Genomic DNA, 24,463 nt, shown 5'->3' on the forward strand with positions numbered 1-24,463 from the left:
GATTGAAATGTGTGTGTGCAAATGTCTTAAGCTTTTTTTGGGTTGCTGAACGTTGTATGTATGTTTTTGTGTGCCATTGTGGCAGCAAAACTCATAACTATTTAAATTGTTTCTAAAAGGAAAGCTTTCTCTTCCAAGTACCTACTATAAGATGGTTCCAACACTAGAAGTAGGTTGTAAGTGGTTAAGCTCTGTTACCAAGATATTTGCTCAGTGCTTTTGAAACAAAAGTTCACAGGATGTTTTATGTGCTCAAAATTAAGTATTGTAGGAAGTCGTGTCAATGGCAGAAAGATGTGCCTTGGAAATATTTAATTAAAATGAGAAGATGATTGTTTCCTTTCTTGCCTCACGTAGCTGTGACCCAAGAAGAGGGAGGCAGTCGAAATAGAATGAGAGAAAAATAAAAAGCAAGGAAAGGGAACAGAAAAGAGAGCATTGGGAAGACCAGCTGTGCATAACTTCTCATAACAGAATATCTTTCATAGCCAGGTTTTGTTTAGGAGTGTATTTAGAGGTTCATCTTGTTTCATGTTCCCTAAGGCTCTGGTATGTGTTTGTCTCTGCTGTAACCACAACCTAGAGCAGCTCTTGCCCCAGCCTTCTTTTCCTTTGGCTTCCAGGAACCTGTGGGCAATCTGGTCTGCCATGTTTTCACCTGTTTCTTTGGAAGAATAGTAGGGATGATTGGCAGAGAAGGTCATAGGGTTTCCCAGGTTTGAGAGCAAATCAGGGCTGTTGGGGGAAATGTCAGAGGGAAGGTCCCAAGGGAATCCCAGATGGAAATTATCTATACATGTGAACTATGCCTGTTATTTGCAAGTCTCACAAGTAGGTTGTACAGGGATGATTGCTGGTTCTTTACCACCCTCCTCCAATATTTTCAGATAGATTTTTATTTTTTTTTTACATTTTAAATGCTCTTGAATAGTAACTGAAGGTAATGTTTTTAGTCTGTTATCTCTTCTTTACCAGATAATGTTTTCTCCTCCTCATATGAACTACTCCTGATAAATCTTCTGAATACTTTCAGTGGTCTGGGGAACTCCTGTTCTTAGTTTGTTACTGTGAGATAAGGTGGGATCACAGTACGTTCTCTATTTTTCATTTAATTCTCTTTCATTTCTCAAAGGTAACTTCTGTCAAGTATGAGAGTATTTTAAGTGACTCTCATTGCCTCCTGTTAGGAGTGTCTTTTTTTTTTTCCTTAACTTTTATGGAGTTCAGGAGCACCTAGAGCCTCATGTTTACAGAATTTGCTGTTAAGCCTCGTGGAAGTAAATGTTTGTCATTTGTTTCAAATACACTTTGGCTGGAAAGCACAACTAAAGAGCTCTGCACAGTATATTGCTCATATGTCTCAAGGAGCTGGTATGGAAAATTTCGACATTGAATATCTGTTTGCAGTGATATTTCTAACAAAAAATTAGCATTTTAGGAGCTTTTGCCCCCTTCTATTCACCACCTTTTCCCTCAGTCCCAGAAAAGGACTAGCATTTGGCCTCATCTTCTTTAGGGCACCAGCAGGATCCCTGCTCCAGGAACAGTCTTGTTGCATGAGATGCATTTGACCTTCAGTTTTCCTGGAAACCTTGCCCTCCAGAGCTAAAGGCATCACTTCTTCCTTCCCTGTTCCCGTTTCCCATCTGGAAATCTTGTGGGAGGTTTATAAAAATACTTCCCCACCTGCCTTGAACCCTTTTCAGATTAAGATTCACCACTGTCTTGGGAAACTGTATCCTATTTGAACTGCTCAAATACTTCTCTTCGGACCTGTGTGGTCTGCAAGGATTCCACATCCTTAGTGAATGGATTTAAGCTCACAGCTTCTGTTCACTGCAGGAGGGTGGTTTTAGGAATTAGGGAAATTAATAAGGTCAGAGGAGAAGTTCACAATCTCCTCCAAATGCAGGTGTGCTAATGACAGTGTCTGACTGTAAAGAAAACTGATTGCTAATTGAAGGAAGGTTCATGTAGTAAAAGACTGTGTTAATACTGAGAACAGAATATTTCAACTATGTTGTACAAGGGTTGGAAGTTGTCAGGCATAAAATGCTTGCTGACCTTTTTTTGCTTGGTCATTTCAGTGTCAACCTGAACAACGTTTGTGTTTTTGCAAATGGTCAGAAATCTTTTTTTTTTCTTTTTTTTTTTTTTTTGAGACACTAAAGAAACATTCACACTTGTTCTTCTCATCAGGCTGCAGTAGGTAATTTTTGACAGATGCCTTGGTTAGGTGCAGGCAGCTCTGCTGGCTGGTGCTAAAAACCAAACCTCACTGTGGAAAAATGAGGCCAGTTAAATTTAAGCACCACTAAAATAAATGCTGAGCTTGAGGGAAGGACTTTAGTGTAGATTTATATTGAGATCCAGAGGTCAGGTTCCTCTCTGTGTGATATCACTATCCTGGATGAATTTGGTCTACTGTTTATTTGCAGCGTGATCGTGAGCCCAGTATTTCTACCGAGTTTGTAGTGGTGAGTAATCTGATTTCATTGAGTTGTCCAAAATCACAGAAGGCAAGGCAGGCACAGAGCCCTGAATGTGTGGTTCTTATTCTTTATCCACTGGTTTCCTGGGCTGTGCTTCGTTTGCTTGTATTCATCTTGGCTCTGATTTATCAATCTGAAATTTGTTTCCAAGTAAACACTTGAGTGCAATGAAGGGTTTTTAAATCCCCACACTGGAGGCTTAATCTTTGACTTTCTGAATGGCTGTAGCTGTGACAAATGAAAGTGAGAAGCCAGTGTGATTTATTCAGCATTGGTGCACTTCCATCATGAAAGTTAAAGAGGAGGTTTAACAGCATTTGGGTAATGTGGTGATTTAGAACTGGTTTTATTGCTTCTCATTTTCTCCCTGGAGTTTTTTTTCCCCCCATAGTTACATACTGTTCATTCAGACCTGTCTTAATGCTCTAGGAACTTCCTTTTTCTTGACTTTGCATTCCCAGGAAACTTAGCTCTCTTAAACTCCTGTTGCAAAGTGCTTGTGCACTTAAGAATTACCATGCTGCAATTTTTGTCTTCTGAAAAGGAGAAATAAGTCCAAGTATTAAATGTGCAGCCTCTCAGTCTAGTCCTTTTCCCCAGACATTTTCCCCTTACCACAGTAAATCTTACTTTTTGACAGTCAAATGAAAAAGCCATTCATTTTTCCTGTACTGAGCTGCTGATTAAAGATGTAGATGACTTGTCTCTAGGTAATGGGTTTTCTTCCCTGTGGATCATTGTAGATCACATTTTTGACAAGAGCCAGATTTTTCTGTAAGATAAAATTTAAAAATCTGTTTTATCAGACCCTTAGGGGCTTGAGTGTTGTTGGTTTATTTTGAGGAATTTGTGCCCAAGACTGCTGCTGCCTCAGCTCTGTACTGAGCAGCAGCAATACTTCAGTTTATCCTCAAAAGTTTTTTGCCTTCTTAGAAGGATTTGAGTGATGAATGGCAGTTTGCCTAAGGAGTACTGCATTACATATCCTTGTATTTTTGTTGGGGAAGAATAACCCAGTGATTAATTTGGAATTAGAATGTTCAGGGAGGATCTGCATTCTTTTTTCATTCATGATGGTGAGCTCAAGGGGTTGGGGTGCGTTATTTGGGGCAGAGTTTGTGGTGGGTTTTATTGTTTTATTTTGGGTTTTTTTGGTTGGTTTTTTTTTAATGTGGCATCAAGTGTGTGATTAGACACTTAAAAATCATCTCACACGTGAGGTGTGCACAATGCTTCTTTTGGTCTTAGCAATAGGTTGTCCATACCTGGCTGCAAATCTCCTTTAAAGCTGTATATTTAATTGAGCAGACAAACCTTAATGTCCCTGGTAAACCTTTTTAGGCCAAAGATCACAGAATTGTTTTCCATGAAGTGCAATTTTGTTGTGAACTGTTACACTAATTCACTTGTAGATAAATAAGTATAAAAAGCAGGTCCATCTAAGTACCTAAAATGTAGCTTTATTGCCTTGATTTTTCTGCTGGACGTGCTGGAGCTGCTCAGGCTCTTCATTAACACTCCTGTCCACAAGTCCATTTCTGGGTTAAAAGAATATAATGCTGCAGAATATAATCTATAGGGATAAACTTTAATCTTAAAGGGATAGGAAAGTGAAGAACCAAGGTTTTCCTGAAACAAATCAACTCCTGTGGTTGCTGCTGGGATCATCTGCTTATGAGAAAAAAACTGTTTGTAATGTCAGTAATTTCAGTGGAGAAAAAAGCAACCAAAGATGTTAAGAATGGCATGACTGTGCTCTGAAGTCAGGGTGCTGGCTTCTATCTAAAACCAGCATGAAATTAGCCTCCAGATAAATTTGTGATTGCATTTTGTGTACGTTGCCATAGGTCTGCTTAAGAACTTTGAGAACTCAAAATGCACAGTCATTAAATCAAAGATGTTCCATTTGGGGTTATGCTTATGTTACAATGCACAAAAACTTGTCGCAGAGAAATGGTTGACACTAATGTCATCTTTCAAAAAACAAGCAACAGAGGTATGGAGTTGTTTTGTTTTGTTTTTCAGAGTTCTAAAACCTTCCTGAATGGTACATCTCGGTGCAGAATCCAGATGCCGACCTTAAATGCTAAGGAAAATGGCAAACTTCAGGTAAAATATAACATACTGTTGTAAAATAGCGTAGAAGGCTTCCTAAGGCTCATGTGGAACATTTACAGTAGATTTACTGTTGGTGAAGATTACTCCTCCTTTTATGATGCTGAAATCTCCTTCCATCTTCATACACAAATGTAATTTCAGACGAGGGAACTAAGCATTACCTGACATAAATACTGCTCATTTCCTGACATAAATGCTGCTAACAGAGCTGAATGAGATGGCATGCTCACTCAGTTGGTCTTTTCTTGTAATCTTGACACAATTCCAGCAGTGCACTGAAAAATATTTCTGAGATAGCCCACCTGAAATATTTAAACTACATGTATCGTGTTTGTCCTGTCTTTGCAGTCTCACTTCTTTCCCTTTTGAATGCAGCAGTTTTATGTACTTCCAAGATTATGCATGGAGATGGATATTTCTGAAAATGAGCAATTATTCAGAAAAATCTTGCTTAAAACTTGCAACCTTAAGGGCTGGTAATTCTCAGCAGACACTGAATTTTGGACTTGCCGGTTGATGAGGAAAAAGATATTTTATCTTGTGATGGACATTAACTGAAAATTTCCATTTGAAATTTTGTATTTGTATTCAGTACACTTGGCACATTGTATCCTGAGAGGATAACTTTTTTTCCAACTTCTTTCAGACTTTTCCAGGAAAATAGAAACTTCCTGTTCCATTCATCCTTTGCCCATAGAATAGTAATGAGTATTCACAGGGTACAATAATCAGTGGTGGTAAAAAGGTTTTGAAATTTTTGCTGAGGCAGCACTTCACTCATCATTTTGATCAGCCCAGCTTCCACTCCCTCTGGACTGAATTCTTCATTTTCGTTTCCAGCTGCTTAAGAACAGTCTCCAGCCCAGAAACCATTTGTCAGGATTATTTCCCAACCAGCTGGAAGATAAGGGGAGAGATATAAGAATATCAACAGGTGACTGTATTTTAGCTCTGACATCATGACTTAGAATCATGGTTGAGAATGGTTTGTGTTGGAAGGGACCTTAAAGATCATCTCATTCCAACCCCCTGCCATGGGCAGGGACACCTTCCACTATCCCAGGTTGCTCAGAGCCCCTTCCAGCCTGGCCTTGGACACTTCCAAGGGTGGAGCAGCCACAGCTTCTCTGAGCAACCTCTTCTAGTGCCTCACCACTCTCACAGGGGAGAATTTCTTCTGCAAATTCCCACTTGCTGGCAGCCTTGGCAGTATTCTCCCCCCATCCTCTCTCCACGCTGCCAGCTGGGTTATACGCTTGTAATGCGGAGTCTTAACGAGGTTTAAAAAGAAATGAATCAAAGAATTAAAAATCCTTGTTTGTCACTCTTTGGGACTTCCTGATTTTTTGCCAGTGACAGAAGAACATCTTTTTCCTGTCAGAAGCAGAGCTGAACATCTTTCCTTTTCACAGTGGTTGTGTTGCAGTTGTGTGGAGCCGATTCTCACAGTCAGCTTTTGAGCCTGTGCAAACAGCAGATGTTTTGCATTTATGAGTTGGTCTCCAAGCACACTAGAATGGCAGCTTTTACTGGGTTTTTATTGACCTCTGCAATTACTGTAAAAAGAAAGCAAATACTCAGGATCTGCAGTGATTGAAAGCAGAATGTGTTTTTGGCTGCGTGGTCTGAATACCTCTGTGCATTCATTGCTGCTTATGTTAGGTTGGCCTCTTAAAAATTACACAAAATTGAGGGATAATGAATCCTTCCCCAGAGATCAAAAGTGTGCCATATGCCTAATCATGCTGTATGACAAGCTGGCAAGGCTGTACAATGTTAACTCTGCCAAGCACAAACTGCTGGTTTTATTTATCTTTAGTTATTTGCAGCATAAAAGTCCCATATTGTCGACAGAAGTTTCCAGCATGAGTTAAATAAGTTTTTTGGGACTTTAGTCACTTCTACTTCAATATTTAACCCACTCTTTCAAAATAGATGTAGAGCTACTTGTCTGAGAAATGAGCAGCATTGCCTCAGACAATGCTGGCTAAGTTTGCTGTGCAGATTGTGCACTTAGACACTTACCTGGAAGTGTCTTCCAGTGAATCCAGGGGGAGCTTCACTGCTTAAACCCTTCTTTTTCTCCTCTCTCTCTCTCTTTCTCTCTCTCATGTTTTTTAAGTGTTAATAGCTGATGGTTTGAATTGCTAAATCCAAAATTCAGTTGCTAAATTACTGCATTTAAAATAGTTCAAGTTTTGAAGTCGCTCCAGTAATTCAGAAGATAAATACTGATGATGATGATGATGGAGTGACTCGTGCCATGAACAGTTTTGCAGTGCCAAGTCAAAGCTCCCTAGATGTTTTTGCTGTCTTCCACTTAGTACTTCATCAGGGTACAGGGTATATCCTGTATCCTATCTACAAATCATGTAGAGAATTTTGGATGCTACACGGTGGCTCCTAAAATTATGCTAAGTGTCTGGGCTCAGGTGTGCAGATGGTTCCTTAGTGCCTTCTAAATGATGTTCTTTAAAAACAGAACTTATTTAGAAACACAGAGTGTAAAATAGCAGAATTGAATTTTTCCAACACTTTTTTTTTCCTCCTTTCTTCCTACATCAACTTGCCAAATGTTAACCAGAAAGTTTTAATCTTTGTAATAAATACTGGAAATCAAATGACCTGTTGTTTTATCCTTCCTAACCAACAGTGAGATATATATTTGAAGCTTAATTCTTCACTGAGACTTTATTCAAATGCTGAAGAATTAGGAGGAAGAAGACAGAATGTAGAACACATAGCTAGGAAAAGTGCACAGCCAGGTAAAGCTTCTCAGTGAGCAGGTGAAAGTGAGGATAGCTGCATCCCATCCTTTTTCTGAGTTGGAAAAGAGGTACTGAGGGCTATTTATACCTGAAATTTCTTTTTTCTGTGTACAGCTGGAAGATGTAAATTTCCAGTTCTATTCTGAGTTTGTTTCAGTGTGGTGGATGGATAAAAATAACATATACCCTCATGGCTACAGTGGGATGGCTTGTTCTTGTTGAGTGGTAACTTGCTCCACAAGTATTCTTAGCAGCCAGTGGAATTCTTGGGATAAAATTCTTTCTAGTGCTAAAAAAGGACTCAGAATTCACAACTTAGGTAATGCTGGTACATTCTAGGCTTTTATAATTTGGGAATTGCAATGCTCAAATGAAACAGAGGTGAAAAAATAAGCGATTTCTTAACATAAAACACCCAATTTCCATAATTCAATTGGAAAGATGGCTTGTATTTAAATCAGTGAATAAGATGGTGTTGCAGAGTCTGAAAAATGGGCTTAATATTTGCACAGAAAGAAGATAATATATACTTTATATGGAAATGTGTTGTAGTATTCAGTAGATTGTCAGCTTTTATTAGACCACATTTATGTAGTGGGGTAAGGGACGCCTGGAAACTGCTTTATTCCACCAAATGTACTCTAATATGTGAAATTGTTCCACAATAGAAGAAAAACATGATTCCATAATAAAGTGTATGCACTCAAACATAAACAACTAGAATTATTTCACCTGATATTCTGTATATACTCTCTTTGTATCTACTCTGCATATTGAAATCAAGGTATTTTTAAAAGCTGTAACTTTCAGTGATAAAATATATACTTGTTTTTTTAAAATTATTTTGGAATTACTTGATTTCTTTGTACACACGTTCTGATTCTTTGTTCTTTTCTCTCTCACGTGGTTGCTGGGGGAAACAGCAGGATCCAGAGATACAGCACTTACTTAGTGACAGTGAAAACAGCAGCGTGTCCCTGAACTCCAGCACTGTGGCCAGTGGGGAAGGAAGACATGGGACATCAGCAATCAGCTTCCTTGGGGCCTTGAGAATACCTGTGAGTACTTGTGCTGTTCCTCTAAGAATTAAGTTTTGCCTCAGAATTCATGTTTCTGTGAAGATCTGGATGGAGTGGTAGAGGATATATTAACTTTGCATCACAGTCTTGGAATGCTGAGGGCTCTGGGTTTGTCTGGTTTGGAGGAAAGGAGGCTGAGAGGCAAACTCATTGCTCCCTACAGCTTCCTGAGGAGGGAGGTGGACAGGGAGGTGCTGATCTCTCTCTGTTAGTGTTTGGCATTTGGACAATGCCTTTATTAATGTGCTTTAACTTCTGTCAGCCCTGAAGTGGTCAGGCAGTTGGACTTGATGGCTGCTGTAGGTCAACTGAAATAGTCTATTCTATTCTAAACTCTCTTCTAAAAGTTTACTGATCTGTCTTAATGACATGTAGGTGCTAAGGATGGAATAACAGACTGAATCTATAAGCACTTCTTGTCAGAACTGCCTTCCATGGCTTCCCTTTTTACATTCTTCAGCATTGTTTTTAAAAGCTTTAATTTTATAGTCTGTTGTAAGAGAAGTTTCAAACAGCCCGAACGTTTGGGCTGCTGGTAAAGGAAAAGAAGTTTCCTTTAGGCCAGGACTTGCATTACTTGATTGTCCTCTCAGACAGAAGCCTAAAAGCTTCAGTGGGATGCAGAAAAATTATTATTTGCAAATTAATTTGGACCATATATAAAAAGTAGGGGAGGAAATACCCAGTACTCAGCCACTCTATTCCTGGATCTTCTCATCCTTTCCAGTCTGGTCCTCAACTGTTTTTTCCTGTGGTAAAGTGGAAGTAATGGGTAGAAAGATTGCTGCTGCTGCCACCTGGAATCTCAGAGCCTCTGTGGTATTTTTACTGCCTGCTGATGGGAAGGGTCACAGCTCCATGTGGAGTGGGGCCAACTCTGTGTGTGTGCTGTTCCTGAGATTAACTGCAGCCCTCCATACCAGGGGTTTCAGAAATCTGTTTTCAAACAAGAAGTTATCAGATGGTGAGGGGAATAAAGGTAGGTTAATTTGGCAGTTTAGTTGCAGCTCTGTGCAGTAAGTACACTTTTATGTTCCCAGCAGGAAAGAGGATGGAGCGAGTCAGTGTCTAAAATATGTCATTTCCCTGTGTGCTCTTGCCACAAACTGATTTGAACTGTGTCACACTGGCTTACTGGCTTTTTACAAAGAGCTGAACAATAGGGAAGAAATCTTGTGCCCATCTGAAGGAAGGATCTAAAAAGCACAAAAAGATGCCAGTTGCTCTGGAATACACTCCAAACCCGCTATAATGCTGTATGACAACTCTTTCCACAAGGAAAATAAGTGATGTAGGTGTCCCAAACAGTATGAAATCCTTCGCCTTCATTTTAGTGTTCTCTCTTCAGGTTATTCTGTACCATTTTAGTGTTTTCAGTCAATTCAGTACAATTGAAAAAAAAAGAGAAAAAAATACAAGTAAAATACCACAGTCTGCTCTTTGTGCTCTCAGGGGAAGAATGCTTCTTGGGAATTCTCGAGAGAAAAAGAAAAGCCTAAATGCTTCTTAGAAACCATTTTCATAATGGCCTTTGAAAGTAAATAGCTCTGTCAAGATACTAACTTCCTATTTCCTTTATTCTTTCAGGGAGTTGTAGAGTTCTCCCTTTGTCTTCTGTTTGCAAAGCTAGTGAGCTACACTTTCCTCTTCTGGCTTCCCCTCTATATCACAAGTGTAGGTAAGTATCACAGTAAAGGGATACAGAATTATGACTACAAGGTGTCTGGGAGTACAAGCTTGAAATAAATAAGAAAATAAACATTACTGCTTCTGAAAGAGGCTTTGCTGCAGTAGCAAGAGTGTTGTAAGTCACCAGCTAACATATTTCTCAGGTTTATGAATTCAGTATTACAAGAGGGCATTTTCAAAAGAAACAAAAGAATCTGACATCATCAACAATTCCAGGTATAAATGCTGTGTCTTTGGCTTTTGCAAACAAATAAAAAAGGCTTATTTTCTAAAAGTGCTTTTCATTATTGGAGTGTCTTATTCAAATCTGTACAAAACAATCTAAATTAACTTATTTATCTGTTTCAGTACTGCTGTTTTGGTTTTTTATACTTAAGAGTGCTGAGAAAGGAGTTCTCCCTAACCAGAGAAATTCATGTTCTTGTGAGCCATGATGGGACCCTTAAACCCCCAGAGCAGAAAAGATGTGCTGGGCAAGTATGGCAGGAACAACCAGCAGAGAGAGGCAGGTTGAACAGCCTGTGAAAGCACAAAGTGCTGCAAATCCTGGAGCTGAAACCTCTTATGTGTGGACCAAAACCAGTGATTCTGCAGGACTGGGTACCTTGAGAGCATTGGGCTTTTAGGAGAAAGGTTAATGATGTTTGCCTTGGTACTGTTGTCCGTGTTGTGGCAGATGTTGGTGAGGTTATGGTGGTGCCCCTGACCCTTCTGCCTTAGCACATACTGCTCTGTAAATTGTATTGCAGAGGCTTCAAAAAAAAAAGGTGGATTTTAGAAATTCAGCTCCTTTGGAAACTTCACACTTAATAGGACTGGGTTGCCCAACTTCCTGATGTACTTTTGGGAATCTGGCCCTGTTAGCAAATCAATAGATACATTAGGTTAAATATAAGTATGTGCACAGTGGTCTTCAGTGCCCCTGGCAAACTGTGGAGTTGAGGAAGTCCCTGTGTCTTTGCAGTCCCCTGGAACTGCACAGTGCAAGTTGTGCCCAGCTATAATTTAGTGATGGATATTACAGGTCATATGGTGGAGGCCTCCAGGATGAGGCTCTGTAAGTGATCCAAATCTACACTAATCATGCTTTTAGAGCAAAGAGCCTCATTTGTGAGTGTTTGTTCCTGTGTATGTGGTTATTTACAAACAGGAAACTTGTTAGGCCAGACTTCAGCATGGATACAGTCCAAGCACTGTTGAGGGCCACCAACACAACTGAGCTCTTGGGTGACATCAAGATCAGAGGCAACCTGGGCTGCAGTGATGATTTACTGGTGGAGTTCACAGTCCTGAGGGATCTGAGTCAGGCAAAGAGTAAAGTCAGGGCTATGAGTTTTAGGAAAGCAAACTCCAGCTGCTCAAGGAGCTGATCAATAGAACCCCCCGGGAAACTGCCCTCAGGGACGAGCAGAACAGAGCTGGCAGATCTTGGAGAATGTTTTCCATAGAGTACAAGAGCTCCTGATCCTCAGGTGTAAGAAATCAGGAAGGGAAGGCAAGAGATGGTTGTGGCTGAGCTGAGACCTGTTGGTCAAACTACAGGACAAGGAGGAAATGCACATGTGGGCAGTGGAAGGCAGGACAGGTATCCTGAGCAGAGCATAGGCACACTGCCCAGTTTTGTAGGGATGAGGTCAGGGAGGCTGAGGTGCAGCTGGAGCTGAACTTGGCAAGGCACTCAAAGAGTAGCAAGAAGGATTTCTACAGGTATGTCACCCAAAAAAGAAAGGTCAAAGTAAGTGTACATCCCCCTTTACCCCCTACTCATGAGCAAGACTGACAAACTGGTGACAGTGGATGAGGAGAAGGCTCAGGGAGGTGCTGGTGGATGAGAGGCTGGACACGAGCCAGCCATGTGCACTGGCAGCCCAGAAACCACCTGTGTCCTGGGCTGCATCAAAACCAGTGTGGGCAGCAGGGTGAGGATCCTGCCCCTCTGCTCTCATGAGACCCCACCTGCAGAGCTGCCTCCAGCTCTGGGGTCCCCAGCTCAGGAAGGACATGGAGCTGTTGGAGCAAGTCCAGAGGAGGCACCAAGAGGGATGGAGCAGCTCTGCTGTGAAGACAGGCTGAAAGAGTTGGGGTTGTTCAGCCTGGAGAAGAGAGTGCTGCGGGGAGACCTTATTGCTGCCTTTCAGTACTTAAAGAAACACTGAATAAGTACTTCTTATAAGAAAGATGGACCAGCATTTTAGCAGGGCCTATTGCAATAGGATAAAGGGTAATGATTTTAAACTAGAAGAAGGTAGATTTGGACTAAACATGAAGAAGAAATTTTTTACAATGAGGGTGGTAAAGCACTGGAACAGGTTGTCCAGAAAGGTGGTGGATGCCCCATTCCTGGAAACATTCAAGGTCAACAAGGTCAGCATTCAAGGAACAACGTGATCCAACTGAAGATGTCCTTGCTCATTGCAGGGGTTTGGACTGGATGACCCTTAAAGGTCTGTTCTAACCCAGATCATTCTATAATTCCATGATTATAAAAGTGGTAAAATGTCTCTTGCAGTGATTGTGATTGCATTCAAAAAGCTATGTTACTGCATATCCACTTAGATATATTTCTCTTGCACAATGTCACCTTGTGGCAGCTTATTCCTGTGAATAAACAGCATTGCTGTAAGATGCCTTTGCCCTGACATGACAAGACTGTGGTGAGATTTCTGTCTTTTGTAGTCTAGAAATGACACAAATGTTTTGCTTCCCTCACTAGAGCATCTTGATGCCAAAAGAGCTGGGGACCTTTCTACACTGTTTGATGTGGGTGGAATCTTTGGTAAGTTTTAATACTCATATTTCATCCTTATTCACACCAGTTCAGGGAAAAACTCTGGTACACACAGATTACATATACTATTATATAGTCTTTGTGTTTTGTGTCCACTGAAGAAGAGTGGCAGTAAAGGTGCTGAGCTGAGAGCTCAGGGTAGGAAAATATCTTCAGAACCAATTATGTTGTCGAGTACAAATTGTAATAGTCAAATATTATGGAATAATAGCTCCATCAGCTCTGGCTCATGAGTCTGGGTCGTACCACCTATCAAAATATCTTCCTTTTGCCACTCTAACAAAACAAATTGTATATTGTGTATTTTCTGTGGGCACAGAGATGATTTGCCACAGGTGTTCTGTTTTTTTTTTTAAATTATGACTGCATGTGATAAAATTGGGAGATTATCATAATAATAAGGATGAGGCTATTCCTTTCTAATTTGTGAGGTGACCAATGAATAATTAAATTTCGATGCCAGTGTAGACTGTATAGCTCACAATAAAACAAATGTCATCATCCTGAAGCCTGGTTGACTTAGCACACACATCCATCCCCGTCCACCTCCCCCACTTCCCTTATGGAAATAAGCCTTGTATCAGTCCATTGGAAAATAATGCTCATGACAGAGGAGTTTCCCTGGATCAAGAGCTGAGTAGACCCTGGTAGTTCAAGATGTTGGTGTCCAGGTGTGTTGCAGTTTCTGTTCCAGTCTTGTGCTGGGTGTGACTTCTGCCATTTTTCGCTGCTTCTTTCATCCCAGAGAGCAAATAGCCAGAGTCAGTAGTACCTTAGAGATGTGGGTGATGTCTTTCAGCAGCATCTGATTCTGCTGTGAACACAAGCTTAACAACCTGCCAGTGCAGCTTGGACCTCTGGTATTTATATTTAAATACAAGTAAGATGTGAGCACTTGGTAGATGGGCAGCTTGGAAGGGAGAGGCAGGCCCAGGGTGACATTTAGGAATCTGGAGAATCCAGAGACCTTCCTTTCCTTCTCCCTGTACCAAGTTCCCTTTGTATAATTTTGGCAGCTCCTTCCCTCAGGCCTTGCAGCCCCCTCCAGCCACGCACTCCCATTAGTGCAGTGTGTACAGTTGTTGGCAAACACAACAAGTAGGGAAAATTAAACAGCTTGGGTTGACTACCTGGAGAGAAAACCACATATTTCATTTGCCCCAAGATACAGAATAGCTCATTTCCTGTGGTCAAAGTGTGACAAAGACATCAAACTTGAGAACTTGAAGGAGTTAAGAGACCGGTGAGTAGCTGGGCACAGCTGGATTCCAGAACACCAGCACTGGGGCCATGCCCTGCCAAAAAAGGCTTTTTGCCTTGGATATTCGGTTGGAATAAACAAGGAAGAAGAACAATAGTCTGCTTCTGTTATCTTCAAGTCATAACTGGTTGGGTTAGTGAGGATTTTGCTGTGTGAATTGTGTTGTCAGGCTCACATGGCTGTGCTGCTGTGTGTAACTGTAGAGTAAAAGCCATTGGGTTGTGTTGCATTGAGTATAACTGATGTCTTTTGTGTAAAACAGGCACTGAGTGTTTTCCTCACACACCTGTGTGTTCTTCCAGGTGGAATTTTGGCAGGTCTCATTTCAGACAGGCTGGAGAAGAGGGCATCAACCTGTGGGATGATGTTATTGCTCGCAGCACCCACGGTAAGAGATTGCCCCTCTCAGCTGTGGCTGAGACTGTGACAGCATTCCTTGGACAGTCCTGCAGGCAGCATCTTCTAACTTGGATATGAAGAGTTCAGGCAGATTAAAAACTGGCATGGAAAGTTGAGCCAAGAATAGACATTTGGGACTGCCTTTACTAAACAAGCAAATAAGTTTAATGTATTGTTTGTCATAGATTATATGGAATCTTTCACTGTGTTGTGAAAGTAGATGTGTAGTTCTTAGCCAGAATTTTACCTGCTCAGAGGCTAAAATTTCTGTGCTGTAGCTGTTGGAAAACTGGCAGTCATACACAGGAGATGCATTTTTCTTTTATTCTTTTGTGAGCACTGTTCTGTGCTGTGTTGAAGGTGCAATTGGAGAGTTTAAAACTGAGTGGTCTCATAACACAGCCCTTCCTTCTGACAGGACATACTGGGGAATAGGATCATACCCCTTTTCTCCCTCCTGTATCCAATCAAACAATCATTCTGCTGTGGTCTAAAAGGATTTAGTCAAAAACCTGGAACTAGCTTTCATGTAATACCAGCTAAGATATTTTGTAGTTAACATGGGAAAAATGGGGAACCTGGGATTAGTCTGTATGTTGATATTCAGAATGCTCATTTTTCTGGCTTCACAGTTGTACATGTTCTCTACAGTCAGTAAAATGGGACTTGAGGCTACTGTGGGTGAGTATTTTTAAATTATTCTGCCTAGCTTTCTGTGAACTTTTAATTTATGTTCCTTTGATGCTCCTTCCTTTTTATTTTATCTTTTCCCTTAGAGGAGGAAGTTTGGAAGCAAGTTCCTTAAACTTGATCTTACAGGCTTTCTACAGGGTAAAGGGAGGAGGTAGGAAGCAAGTAAAGGTTGGCATGAGAACAGTGATTTAGTTCATATAATTAAGTCTTTCTGGAGCTTGTTGTGTCAGTGCAGGCTTTTTATTATATTCCCTATACCAAATGTCAGAGGTGTTTAAAGACTACTTGTAGTACTTTTGACAGCAGTATTTACTTGTGTAGGCTGAATTCACTTGTGGTTTTCTATCTCTTACCTCAAAGCAGAAATTAAAACACAAGTGCAGACAGTAGTGTCTCCCCTGCCTTAAGGCTTCAGTCAGTTTTAGGATCCCGTGGTACTGTACAAGCAGAAAAGGGGCTTATGGGTGTATCCTGTGAGTAACCCTGCTCTCACAGTCAGTTTGGTCAAATTGTCCCCTTTTTCTGACCTACCAGGATCAATAAAGGCCCTGGGAAGTGCTTTTCGTCTCAGCCCTGTCTTCTGTTATGTTTGAGAATTCACACCATGAAATAAAGCATTTTGAAGAGAGGGAGGAATATATGTTGGTTTTCTTTCTTTCCCAGTTCTGTAATGGGGTCAGGGGAGCCAAAGATGGATTAAACCATTTGGGAACCATAGACTGTGATGTCTCCTGTTAACAGTCTTTCAGGCAACTCAGATTTTCCACTTTTTTAACTTTCTACAGTGATGCTGCTTATCAGTGGTGCCCTGGTGAATGGCCCTTATGCCCTGATCACCACTGCTGTCTCTGCTGACTTGGTGAGTTTGGCTTCCACTCCGTTTCCCTGTAGCAGTTTGGCCTCCAGAGAGAGCCCTTTGACTTCTGCAGGGTCAGCAGGGAAGGGGCTGCATTGTCCCAGAGCAGAGGAGCTGGATAGGCAGTGCTGAACTCCCACTGAGATTGTTTTAGTTTGTGTGTTAGTGTGAAGGAGTACCATGCTTGTGAGAGGCCTCTAAATTATTCTTGACCACTAACAAGGCAGCAAATCTTGTAGATGACAGCCCAACATTAACATGAATGTTGCATGCAAAGCCAGGCCACTGTACAGGTGCCTTCTCCCTTTTTATATTTCATACCTTTAAAGAAGGGGAGGAGCTGTACCTCTGTGAGAGATGAGCTGGTGACTTAATTCCTATCAGGGAAGAAAGCTATACCTGCCACAGACCTTTACAAAAGTAGAAGTATATAAAAATAAAAAGTCAGGATTCACATGGTGCCCTCAGCCCTGCAGTTACTCAGGCTGTGACAGCACTTCAGGTGGATCAGGTCACAGATGCCATGTGAAAACAACCCTGCTGCTGTTCATTGGGGAGGCTTTGGAAGGTGTTGGTTCCTTAAGGCACCAAGCAAGAAGCAGAAGTCCTCTAACAAATGTGCTAAATACAGGAAAAGGAGCAGGGCAGAAATCTCTGGAGCTCTGTCGTTGGGCTTGGAGGTCTTGGCAATACCAAGGTAGCCACAGTGCATTGCCCATTTCATCCTTGCTGAAGGGGCTGCTGGCTGGAAGGTCGGGCCTGACTCTGCTGGATATTTAAGCCATCTTCACAACATGTATCTCATGTGGAGAGGTGTGAGCTGGATGATGTTGCAAGGACTTTCTTCAGAGTTCAGCTTAGGAGGGCCTAAGCCATCTTTGTCACTTCAGGGTACCCACAAAAGCCTGAAAGGGAATGCAAGAGCCTTGTCCACGGTGACGGCGATCATCGATGGAACTGGATCTGTAGGTAAGCCTGAGCTGAGGATCACCTGCCCTGGCTGGGGTAGGTTAAAACTAAGGATCTTTGACAAACTGGGCTCTCACTTCAGCTCGCATTTTGCCAGGACTCAGAACAACTTTGAAAATGGAGAATGGCAGAGACTTGACCTGAAACCTCTAGTGGTCCCACATCTGAGGGTGGGAGGAAGAGGGCACAGACAGCAACAGTAGATGCCACTTGTTTCTAGGATCAGGGATATTTTATTCATGCCCTCTGCACTGGTATGTAGAAGGGAAAATTGAGTAACATTCAACTTAACACTAGATGATCATTTTGTTGAGCCAAGGGCAGACATTTATCACACACGTAGCCTTCCAGCTTCCCTGGGTTAGGCTTACCTTTGACTTGCATCTGTACCAGTAGTGTTTTGCACTTTCTGGGACCTTTTAATACATAAGGTAATACTGAGTTAACTAGAATCTTAGAACATGCTGAATTGGAAGGGACCCATCAGGACCATGGAGTCCAACTCCTGGCGCCCCAGAAATCCCACCCTGTGCCTGAAAGCATTGTCCAAACACTTCTTGAACTCTGTCAGGCTCAGTGCTATGACCACTTCCCTAGGGAGCCTGTTCCAGTGCCCAGTCACCCTCTGGGGGGAAAAAACATTTCCTGATACCTAACCTAAACTAGGTGGAAAAATTGATACTCTGAGTAACTGTATTTCAATATAGTACATCTTGTATTGCACAGCTTGACAACACCAATACTGTATTTTAGGTGCAGCTTTGGGGCCTCTCTTGGCTGGTCTTATTTCCCCATCTGGTTGGAACAACGTGTTTTACATGCTCATGGTGGCAGATGCATGTGCCTTGCTAGTAAGTCTACAAATATTATTTAGTGGCTGTGTATTCCCTCTGTGCAAAACTATCCCAAAATGCAAGTTTTCCCTTTGCAATTTCAATACTCTGTCTTCTGTGAAACTTCCACTGTGTAGGAAACTTTCAATTAAAGAGCAAATCTGCTCGTTTTGAAATTCTCATCTAATTTTAATCAAAAGTGGAGACTTAGATCTGATGCAGTTCCTGAGCAACAGGAATTAACAGCTGTTAATTGCTGGCTGAGCAGCTTCCAGCAGGCTTAGTTGTAAATAAACTTTCATATCCAGACCTAGAAGTTGACTCAGATTCCTCTCACAGCAGAAGGACTTTTGTTTTCTTGAAAGGAGGTTGAGCAAAGCGGTAACAAACGTTCTCCTGCGTTGCTGTATCCCCAAAATCACCGCGATAATGAAGCTGCTGAAAGTTAATACATCACATTTTCCAGATGGGCCCTAAGACTGCTGTATTAGGTTGGATGAAAAACTGGCACCCTAACTTTTGACAGTAACCAGGAGCAGATGTTTAGGGGAAAGGAGCGGAGCACGCACGCGGTGGTGGCTTGGTTCAAAGCACATCCATTTTCCCTTTTTTTCCTCCTGAAATCCTGTGTGCTTGAGAGAAAGATCTGAAGAGGGCTTTGGGTTGGGTTTGTCTCATTTCTGACTCACTCTGCTCTGCTTTTAAAGACCGAGGCAAGCACAAAAAGAGGCAAGGCAAGTCTTGCTGTACCTTCGAAGTCAGTCTTGCTGCACCCACCTGTAGGTCGCGTTCTTGTGTGTTCCAGAGATTCCCCTGGCAGGTGTCTGTACCTGCTTTGTTCTCCCCCAGACCAGAATCATGCTGTGAAGTACCTCAGAGGTGTCCTGAAGTGTCACCTGCTTCTCCTCTCCTTTGAAATCCTGGGTGGAAGTGCTCTTGAAAGGGCAGGGTGACTGTGAAACACTCCCAGGAGCTGATGCTGAGAGTGTCAGACTGTTCCTTCCTGGCATGAGAAAGTCTTGCTTTGAGTTACAGTTGAGGCTTTTTTTTTTTTTTTCTGAATTCAAGTTAACCTCAAAAATTTTAAATTTCACATTTAGGATGTGAAATCTCTGGAAATTCAGTAAATAGATTAGGCAAGTTAATAGCTGATGTATTTTGCCATATTGGTAGTCAGCAGTGTGATAAATCCTGGTTAGTGCTGTTTTCAGTATTAGGTATTTCATGCTGCAGAGTGAGGTTTTGGAGCTTATTGTACTTCTCCCAAGTGGACCTAAAGCTCTGTTGTTTTTTTTTTTCCTTTTATAGTTATTGATTAAAACCAAGTGAAAATAAAAAAAAAACACCAGGTTTCTTTGCAGAATCGATTAAAACACTACATTTCTTTGCAAAATCGATTAAAACACCTTTGCAAAGCTCTGTTCTTGAGAGGTTTGACCCAGCTGTTGTAATAAATCCTCTTGTTCTGGTTTTACTGTCCTTTCCACTACAGCATAAAGTGTTCAAATGTTATTTCTTCAAGGGAGCCTAGAGGGGCTTTAGTCTCTTACGTGGTGTTCAGTTCTGTCATTCTTGGCCACTTCTCTACCTCTAAAATGTTAGTTTTAACTTCTTAAAACACTAATACTTAGAATAGTGAAGAAACTTCTATTTTATAACAGTGAGAGTCTGAGGATAATGCAACCTGAAACAGTGAGGAACCCTGAACATTCTATTTCTGTCTTTCAAGTACGTGAGAATCACCAATTTTAATCACTTTGCTGGTACTGTCTTAGTAGTCCTTTTAAAGTGCACTTGAAATTCCTGATCCAGCACAGACACACCAACTTGGCTCATCTTGACTAATTGTGTGATTAAAGCCTTTCACACACAGAGTTGTTTTTCCAAATAACAGTTAAAATACTTGTATGCTCCAAAATTTCTATCTGCCATGTTTTCTTGAAGTCTTGGGTTCCCTCTGCTGGTTTCTTTACATGTTTGCCAGAAAACCATTCTGGTTTTTTTATGAAAAAACTGATCTCTTAGTTGCAGAAAGGAAATTACTTTCCTCTTGGCTATTCATTGTGAAAACTCCTCCTCCAAACATTGACTGAGCATCTGTAAATCTTTGAATTTTTTAAATTTATTTTTTTCAAAACTGAGTTAAGCATTACAGGGTAATATTTCAAATGAGAAACTCTTCAAGTAACAATGAACATCTTATCCTGAAATAAGTTTCTTAGCTTATTTGTTTGTCTGTTTATAGATACTAACACAGATATTGTGATTGTTTTCGCAGCTCTTACTCCGTCTTATTCAGAAGGAACTTCAGTGTGATGCAGATCACACTCTGTAAGTGCTATGTATTGCTGTTGCTTGTTAATAATGGTTTAAAACATGTTGCTGATCCTTTCTTATATAATCATCAAGGTTGGGAAAGACCTCCAAGATCATCAAGTCCAACCTTTGCCTTGTAATGCATAACTTAGACTGAAAATGTTACAGTTTATGTATGTCCATTTATGTCTGGGTTAATTTTGCTTCAAAAGAATAATCCCAGTTTGATGTTTTCAAATCATGAACAGTTTTCTTCAGAACATCTTTTAAAAATATCTGAAAACACACTTCTGTCACAGTCTCTTGGTTATGGTGTATTTTTTCCTGAGTTTCATCCTGCAGATGGGGAATAAACCCCTCTATTCCTTGGTCTGTGTTTAATAATAGTTTCAAATGCACATTTTTCCAAAAGGTCCCCTTAAAGAAAAGGGTGACTCTAAATTTACAGTGGTTTGAATGGAGGGGGGAAAAAAAATCCGCTGAATCAGTGGGGTTATGCCTGCAGATGCAAAATCCAAATTGAGCCCCTTGTTTGCAGTTTTGGAGAAGTAAAATGGAGAGAGAATAGAAAACACATGGCAGGGGATGGATCGTGGACTTTGGAGTTGGTGACTGTTATGTCTCACACCTCAACCTTTCCCACCTGGTTTGTTCTTTCCCAGGTTTAAGGAGCACTGAGCTACAAGAGCAGAGCTGGAATAAGGACTGTGCCAGTGGTCGGAGCTCTTCCCTGAAATCCAGACTTCATGGGATGTATTATTCTGTATTTAAGAGATTCTGTTTGGTGAAGAACTTTGCACCATTACTGGAAAGCAACGTGAGAAATGCAGCTGGTAACTCCCTGAAGCTCTTTATTTTTGCACATGAGTAAGTACCTCAGGATGGCAACTATTCATCAGGCGAAGAGATGGGAACTTTGGGAAGGTTTTAGCAGCACGCCTCAACTGAGCCAAAGAGAAATACCAAGTGCCTTTTTTGTTTCTTTTGATAGGATGTTTTTAATTAAACTTATGAACTGTGTTTTTGCCAAAAATCAAGGCGAAACTGGAGCAGAAGGAAGTTGAAGTTGTACCAGCCCAGCAGTGGCTGTCCCAGTGTCAGTGAGCAAAGTGTGTGTTTCTTATGTCATCTTGTGTACATTGAGGGCATCTCTTTATAGAGGACAACATCAGCTGGTTATTAAGATGTGCTGCTATTAGTATTTTGAAGCTGCTCAGACAGTAGCCACCCACTGTATTATTAGTTTTTAACTACAGTACTACTTCCCAAGGACAACATCCAGCCTTTTGGTAGGCAGTGGAATGGAATTTACTCTTGCCATGTACTGCAGTTAGCAGTTTTCACAGAATCTCTGGATGAGTGTTAATCTTTAGTTAGGATTGTGCAAAAAAAAAAAAAAAGGAGTCCTAAGCAACAAAAAGCAGCTTATGAGTCAGAATTTCCAGTGGGGGCTCTAATGATTTTCAGGGCATTATAAACTGACTGTGCAAACGTCACATAATTGTCTACCAGGCTGGGCTGAAATGAGAGGTGGTTTCTTGTGAACTGTGAGCTGTCCTTTTTCTTACAGCACTTGTGGCTTGAGCAGATGAGCTGCCTCAGTGCCCCCTTGCCACAGGGATCTCTGTTGGGTACTCGTGATTTCAGTGCTGGGGTGCACACGTGGAAGTTGCAGATCAGGGCCTTAATATCCAGAAATCTCTCTCAAGTGGCTCATTTCCAGTGGCTCTGAATTTCAGATTTGGAGCCGAAATATCAGAAAAATTACCTGTGTGGGCAGTAGTTTGTAAGAGAACATTTGAGTAACTAGTGTTATCCAGCAAATAGATGGTTTAATGTCTTCAGAACATATAATTTCTTTGTACAGCTGCTTTGCAAACAGATGTTTCTGTGATTCTTTTCTTTTTTAAGATGTATAAAGTGAAAAGAAATCCTTTTTGTATGAGGTGTTTATACTTAAATCACAAAGGCTAGATAATTTAAACCATGTGTTGTCCTTAACTGTATTTATTAAAGCTCTAGGAATATGTCTTGTTCTGAACTATGCTCTTAAGTTCTGTGAAACAATGCAGCAGTCTTTACACTTGATTAACAGAACACTCTAAAACAGTCCTGCAGAAATGTCCCATCAGCTGCTGGTGTTGTGTTCCACGTGCTGGCACAACACCTAATTTCCAGGGCTGTAATTTTGTAGTTGCTGAGTCTTTTGAGTCGCTTCACTGGTTTGATTCAGCACCTGATTTATGCTTGACTTGAACACTGTAAGAAGGGGCTCGTTTTAGAAGGAAAACCTCAGTGCCACAGGGCCTTAAGGAAGGTATTGGGTCCTTGCAGAGGAACTGTAGGTAGGCCCTGTCCCTGCACTTACCTGGATGAATGGTTGACTTCACACATTTTGGGTAAGCCTGTTCAGACCACTGGGGAAGGTCTCGACATCTGAATGCATGAATCTGGGCTGGGCTTGGGCTTTGGGCTGCAGTTAAATGTGAAGGAATTCTGCAGCAATGTTACTTGAAAGGACTTCTATCCCAGTGGACTGAACCAGCAGAGCTTTATATTTTTATTGAAACAATTCAAACCCTGCTGTGCTCAGATTTTGAGAAGCTGTTCCCTGTGGGCCGAGGTCTTAGTTTAAAAAGCTTTTGGTTGTATTTTGCAGTTACAGGCTGTAAAGATACTTAACTGTGTTTTGGGTTTTACTTGTTGGGGCTGCTGCTGTTATTTATTTATTTATTTGAATAGCTTTTGCACTTCAGTGACCGGGGTAGGGGTTAATGATGAAGCTGGAGGTGCTGGGCTGAGGCCTTCCTTGCATCGATTGTAGGCAGGAATTGGGACTCTCAGTCTGCCCATATCTCCTTCCATGTCAATCTGCAGCATTTTGGTTCCTCCCAGCTACAAAATTGCTGGACAAAAAGACAAAGATTTGCTTTTCGTTCTTGAAAACTGAAGATCCCCCAGGTTGTGGATAAACAGTGTGTTTTGTTAGCATTGGGTGTCAATATTCATTGATCTGGAAATGAGCAAGACTGACAAAGTTGTGTGTGTAGAAATGTGAGTGACCAGTAGGTACAACTAAATTTAAATATCATTGCAGGGTTCGTTTGTTGTTTTTTAATGCTGGTTATTGTGAATTTTATCCTTTACCAACCTGTGTTGAATAAAAACAGATTCTGTTCTAAAATGAGAAGTGATGACTACTTTATCTTTTACATCTCCATGAAGAAATGCTCCATTTATTGGCTGGAAGGACAGATATCCCTGCTGGGACAGCACTTCTGTCCGTTGTGAGATTAATGAAAATGGCTCATTAGGAGAACAAATTAGAACCTTTTGTTTTAAAATCAGTGCCCTTCTTAATTTCAACATGTAATTTATTTTCGTTTTGTGGAACTGTGGTTTGTACAACATCAGTATTTCCAATCAGCTGCATCAGATGGATATATTCTGCTTACTTTGGTGTAGCAGGGAAGGAGACACTTGCCCGAGTCCACCTTGACACATAGTTTTAAGGTGACTTTTTTTGTTGTCTGCTTGGCTTGGTCTTCAGTATATATGGAATTGAAATTGAAAGGCTTCACCCTTTCTCTCTTGCTCTAATCACCTTGAGTATTTGTTGTTTTGATTCTGTTAGGATGTCTGATGGGGTCTGTGTGCCTCTGCCTGAGATAAAATGTCCAAACGACAGACGCGCTGGGGAAAAACTGACTGGAAAGGAAAACAATTTCTGGTTACAGAATTTCTGATCTAAATGTGCCTGAAGGGCCTTCCAGGAACAGGCAAATAATAGCTGGGGTGCCTTATAAAAGAAGGGAGACCAGAGCCCCATTTTTTTTCTGCCTGATGGGGAGCAGGAGCCTCCAGCAGGTCCTTGGACCTTTGGGAACACTCCAGCTGTTGCCAAATACATGTCAGTGGAGGTTTGTCCCCACTGGGTGTAGGAAGGGTTTATATAGGGTGGGAAAAAGAAAAATAGGTAGCAGGGAAGGTGGTGCTGTGTTCACAGGTTGCTTTGAGACTCCTTTTGCCTGTAAGTTAAACTGCTAACTCGCTGCATGCACTAAGACAGACCTACTCCTCAATGTTTTGTCAGTTAGGAAATTCCAGGAGGGATTCTACTATCCATTTCAGGAGGTTATTGTATTTTCGTCTGGCATAATATCCTTAGAATAACAACTGGGATCCACCAGTATGTTTGTGCC

At 41.2% G+C, this 24,463-nt stretch overlaps 1 protein-coding gene across 6 annotated transcripts in view; it reads left to right on the forward strand.

The window, feature by feature from the left end:
- The window catches only part of SLC37A1 (solute carrier family 37 member 1), a 38,489-nt gene extending 15,181 nt beyond the window's left edge, over positions 1 to 23,308 (forward strand). For 3 of the 6 annotated variants that reach the window (XM_018084221.2, XM_018084222.2, XM_018084223.1), the window contains exons 10-21: positions 2,439 to 2,477; positions 4,518 to 4,601; positions 8,302 to 8,436; positions 10,045 to 10,135; positions 12,860 to 12,922; positions 14,498 to 14,583; positions 15,227 to 15,275; positions 16,073 to 16,146; positions 17,034 to 17,112; positions 17,866 to 17,963; positions 20,224 to 20,276; positions 20,924 to 23,308. In XM_018084221.2, coding sequence (XP_017939710.1) covers positions 2,439 to 2,477; positions 4,518 to 4,601; positions 8,302 to 8,436; positions 10,045 to 10,135; positions 12,860 to 12,922; positions 14,498 to 14,583; positions 15,227 to 15,275; positions 16,073 to 16,146; positions 17,034 to 17,112; positions 17,866 to 17,963; positions 20,224 to 20,276; positions 20,924 to 20,939 — 867 coding nt within the window. In that variant the 3' untranslated portion in view covers positions 20,940 to 23,308. The remainder of the gene's footprint in view (positions 1 to 2,438; positions 2,478 to 4,517; positions 4,602 to 8,301; positions 8,437 to 10,044; positions 10,136 to 12,859; positions 12,923 to 14,497; positions 14,584 to 15,226; positions 15,276 to 16,072; positions 16,147 to 17,033; positions 17,113 to 17,865; positions 17,964 to 20,223; positions 20,277 to 20,923) is intronic. The other 3 variants (XM_018084224.2, XM_018084226.2, XM_018084225.2) reach the window with 3 other exon arrangements.
- Positions 23,309 to 24,463: the final 1,155 nt, after the last annotated feature.

This window comes from Manacus vitellinus, unplaced genomic scaffold (assembly GCF_001715985.3).
Source record: "Manacus vitellinus isolate BGI_N305 unplaced genomic scaffold, ASM171598v3 scaffold_7_pilon, whole genome shotgun sequence".
NCBI lineage: Eukaryota > Metazoa > Chordata > Aves > Passeriformes > Pipridae > Manacus > Manacus vitellinus.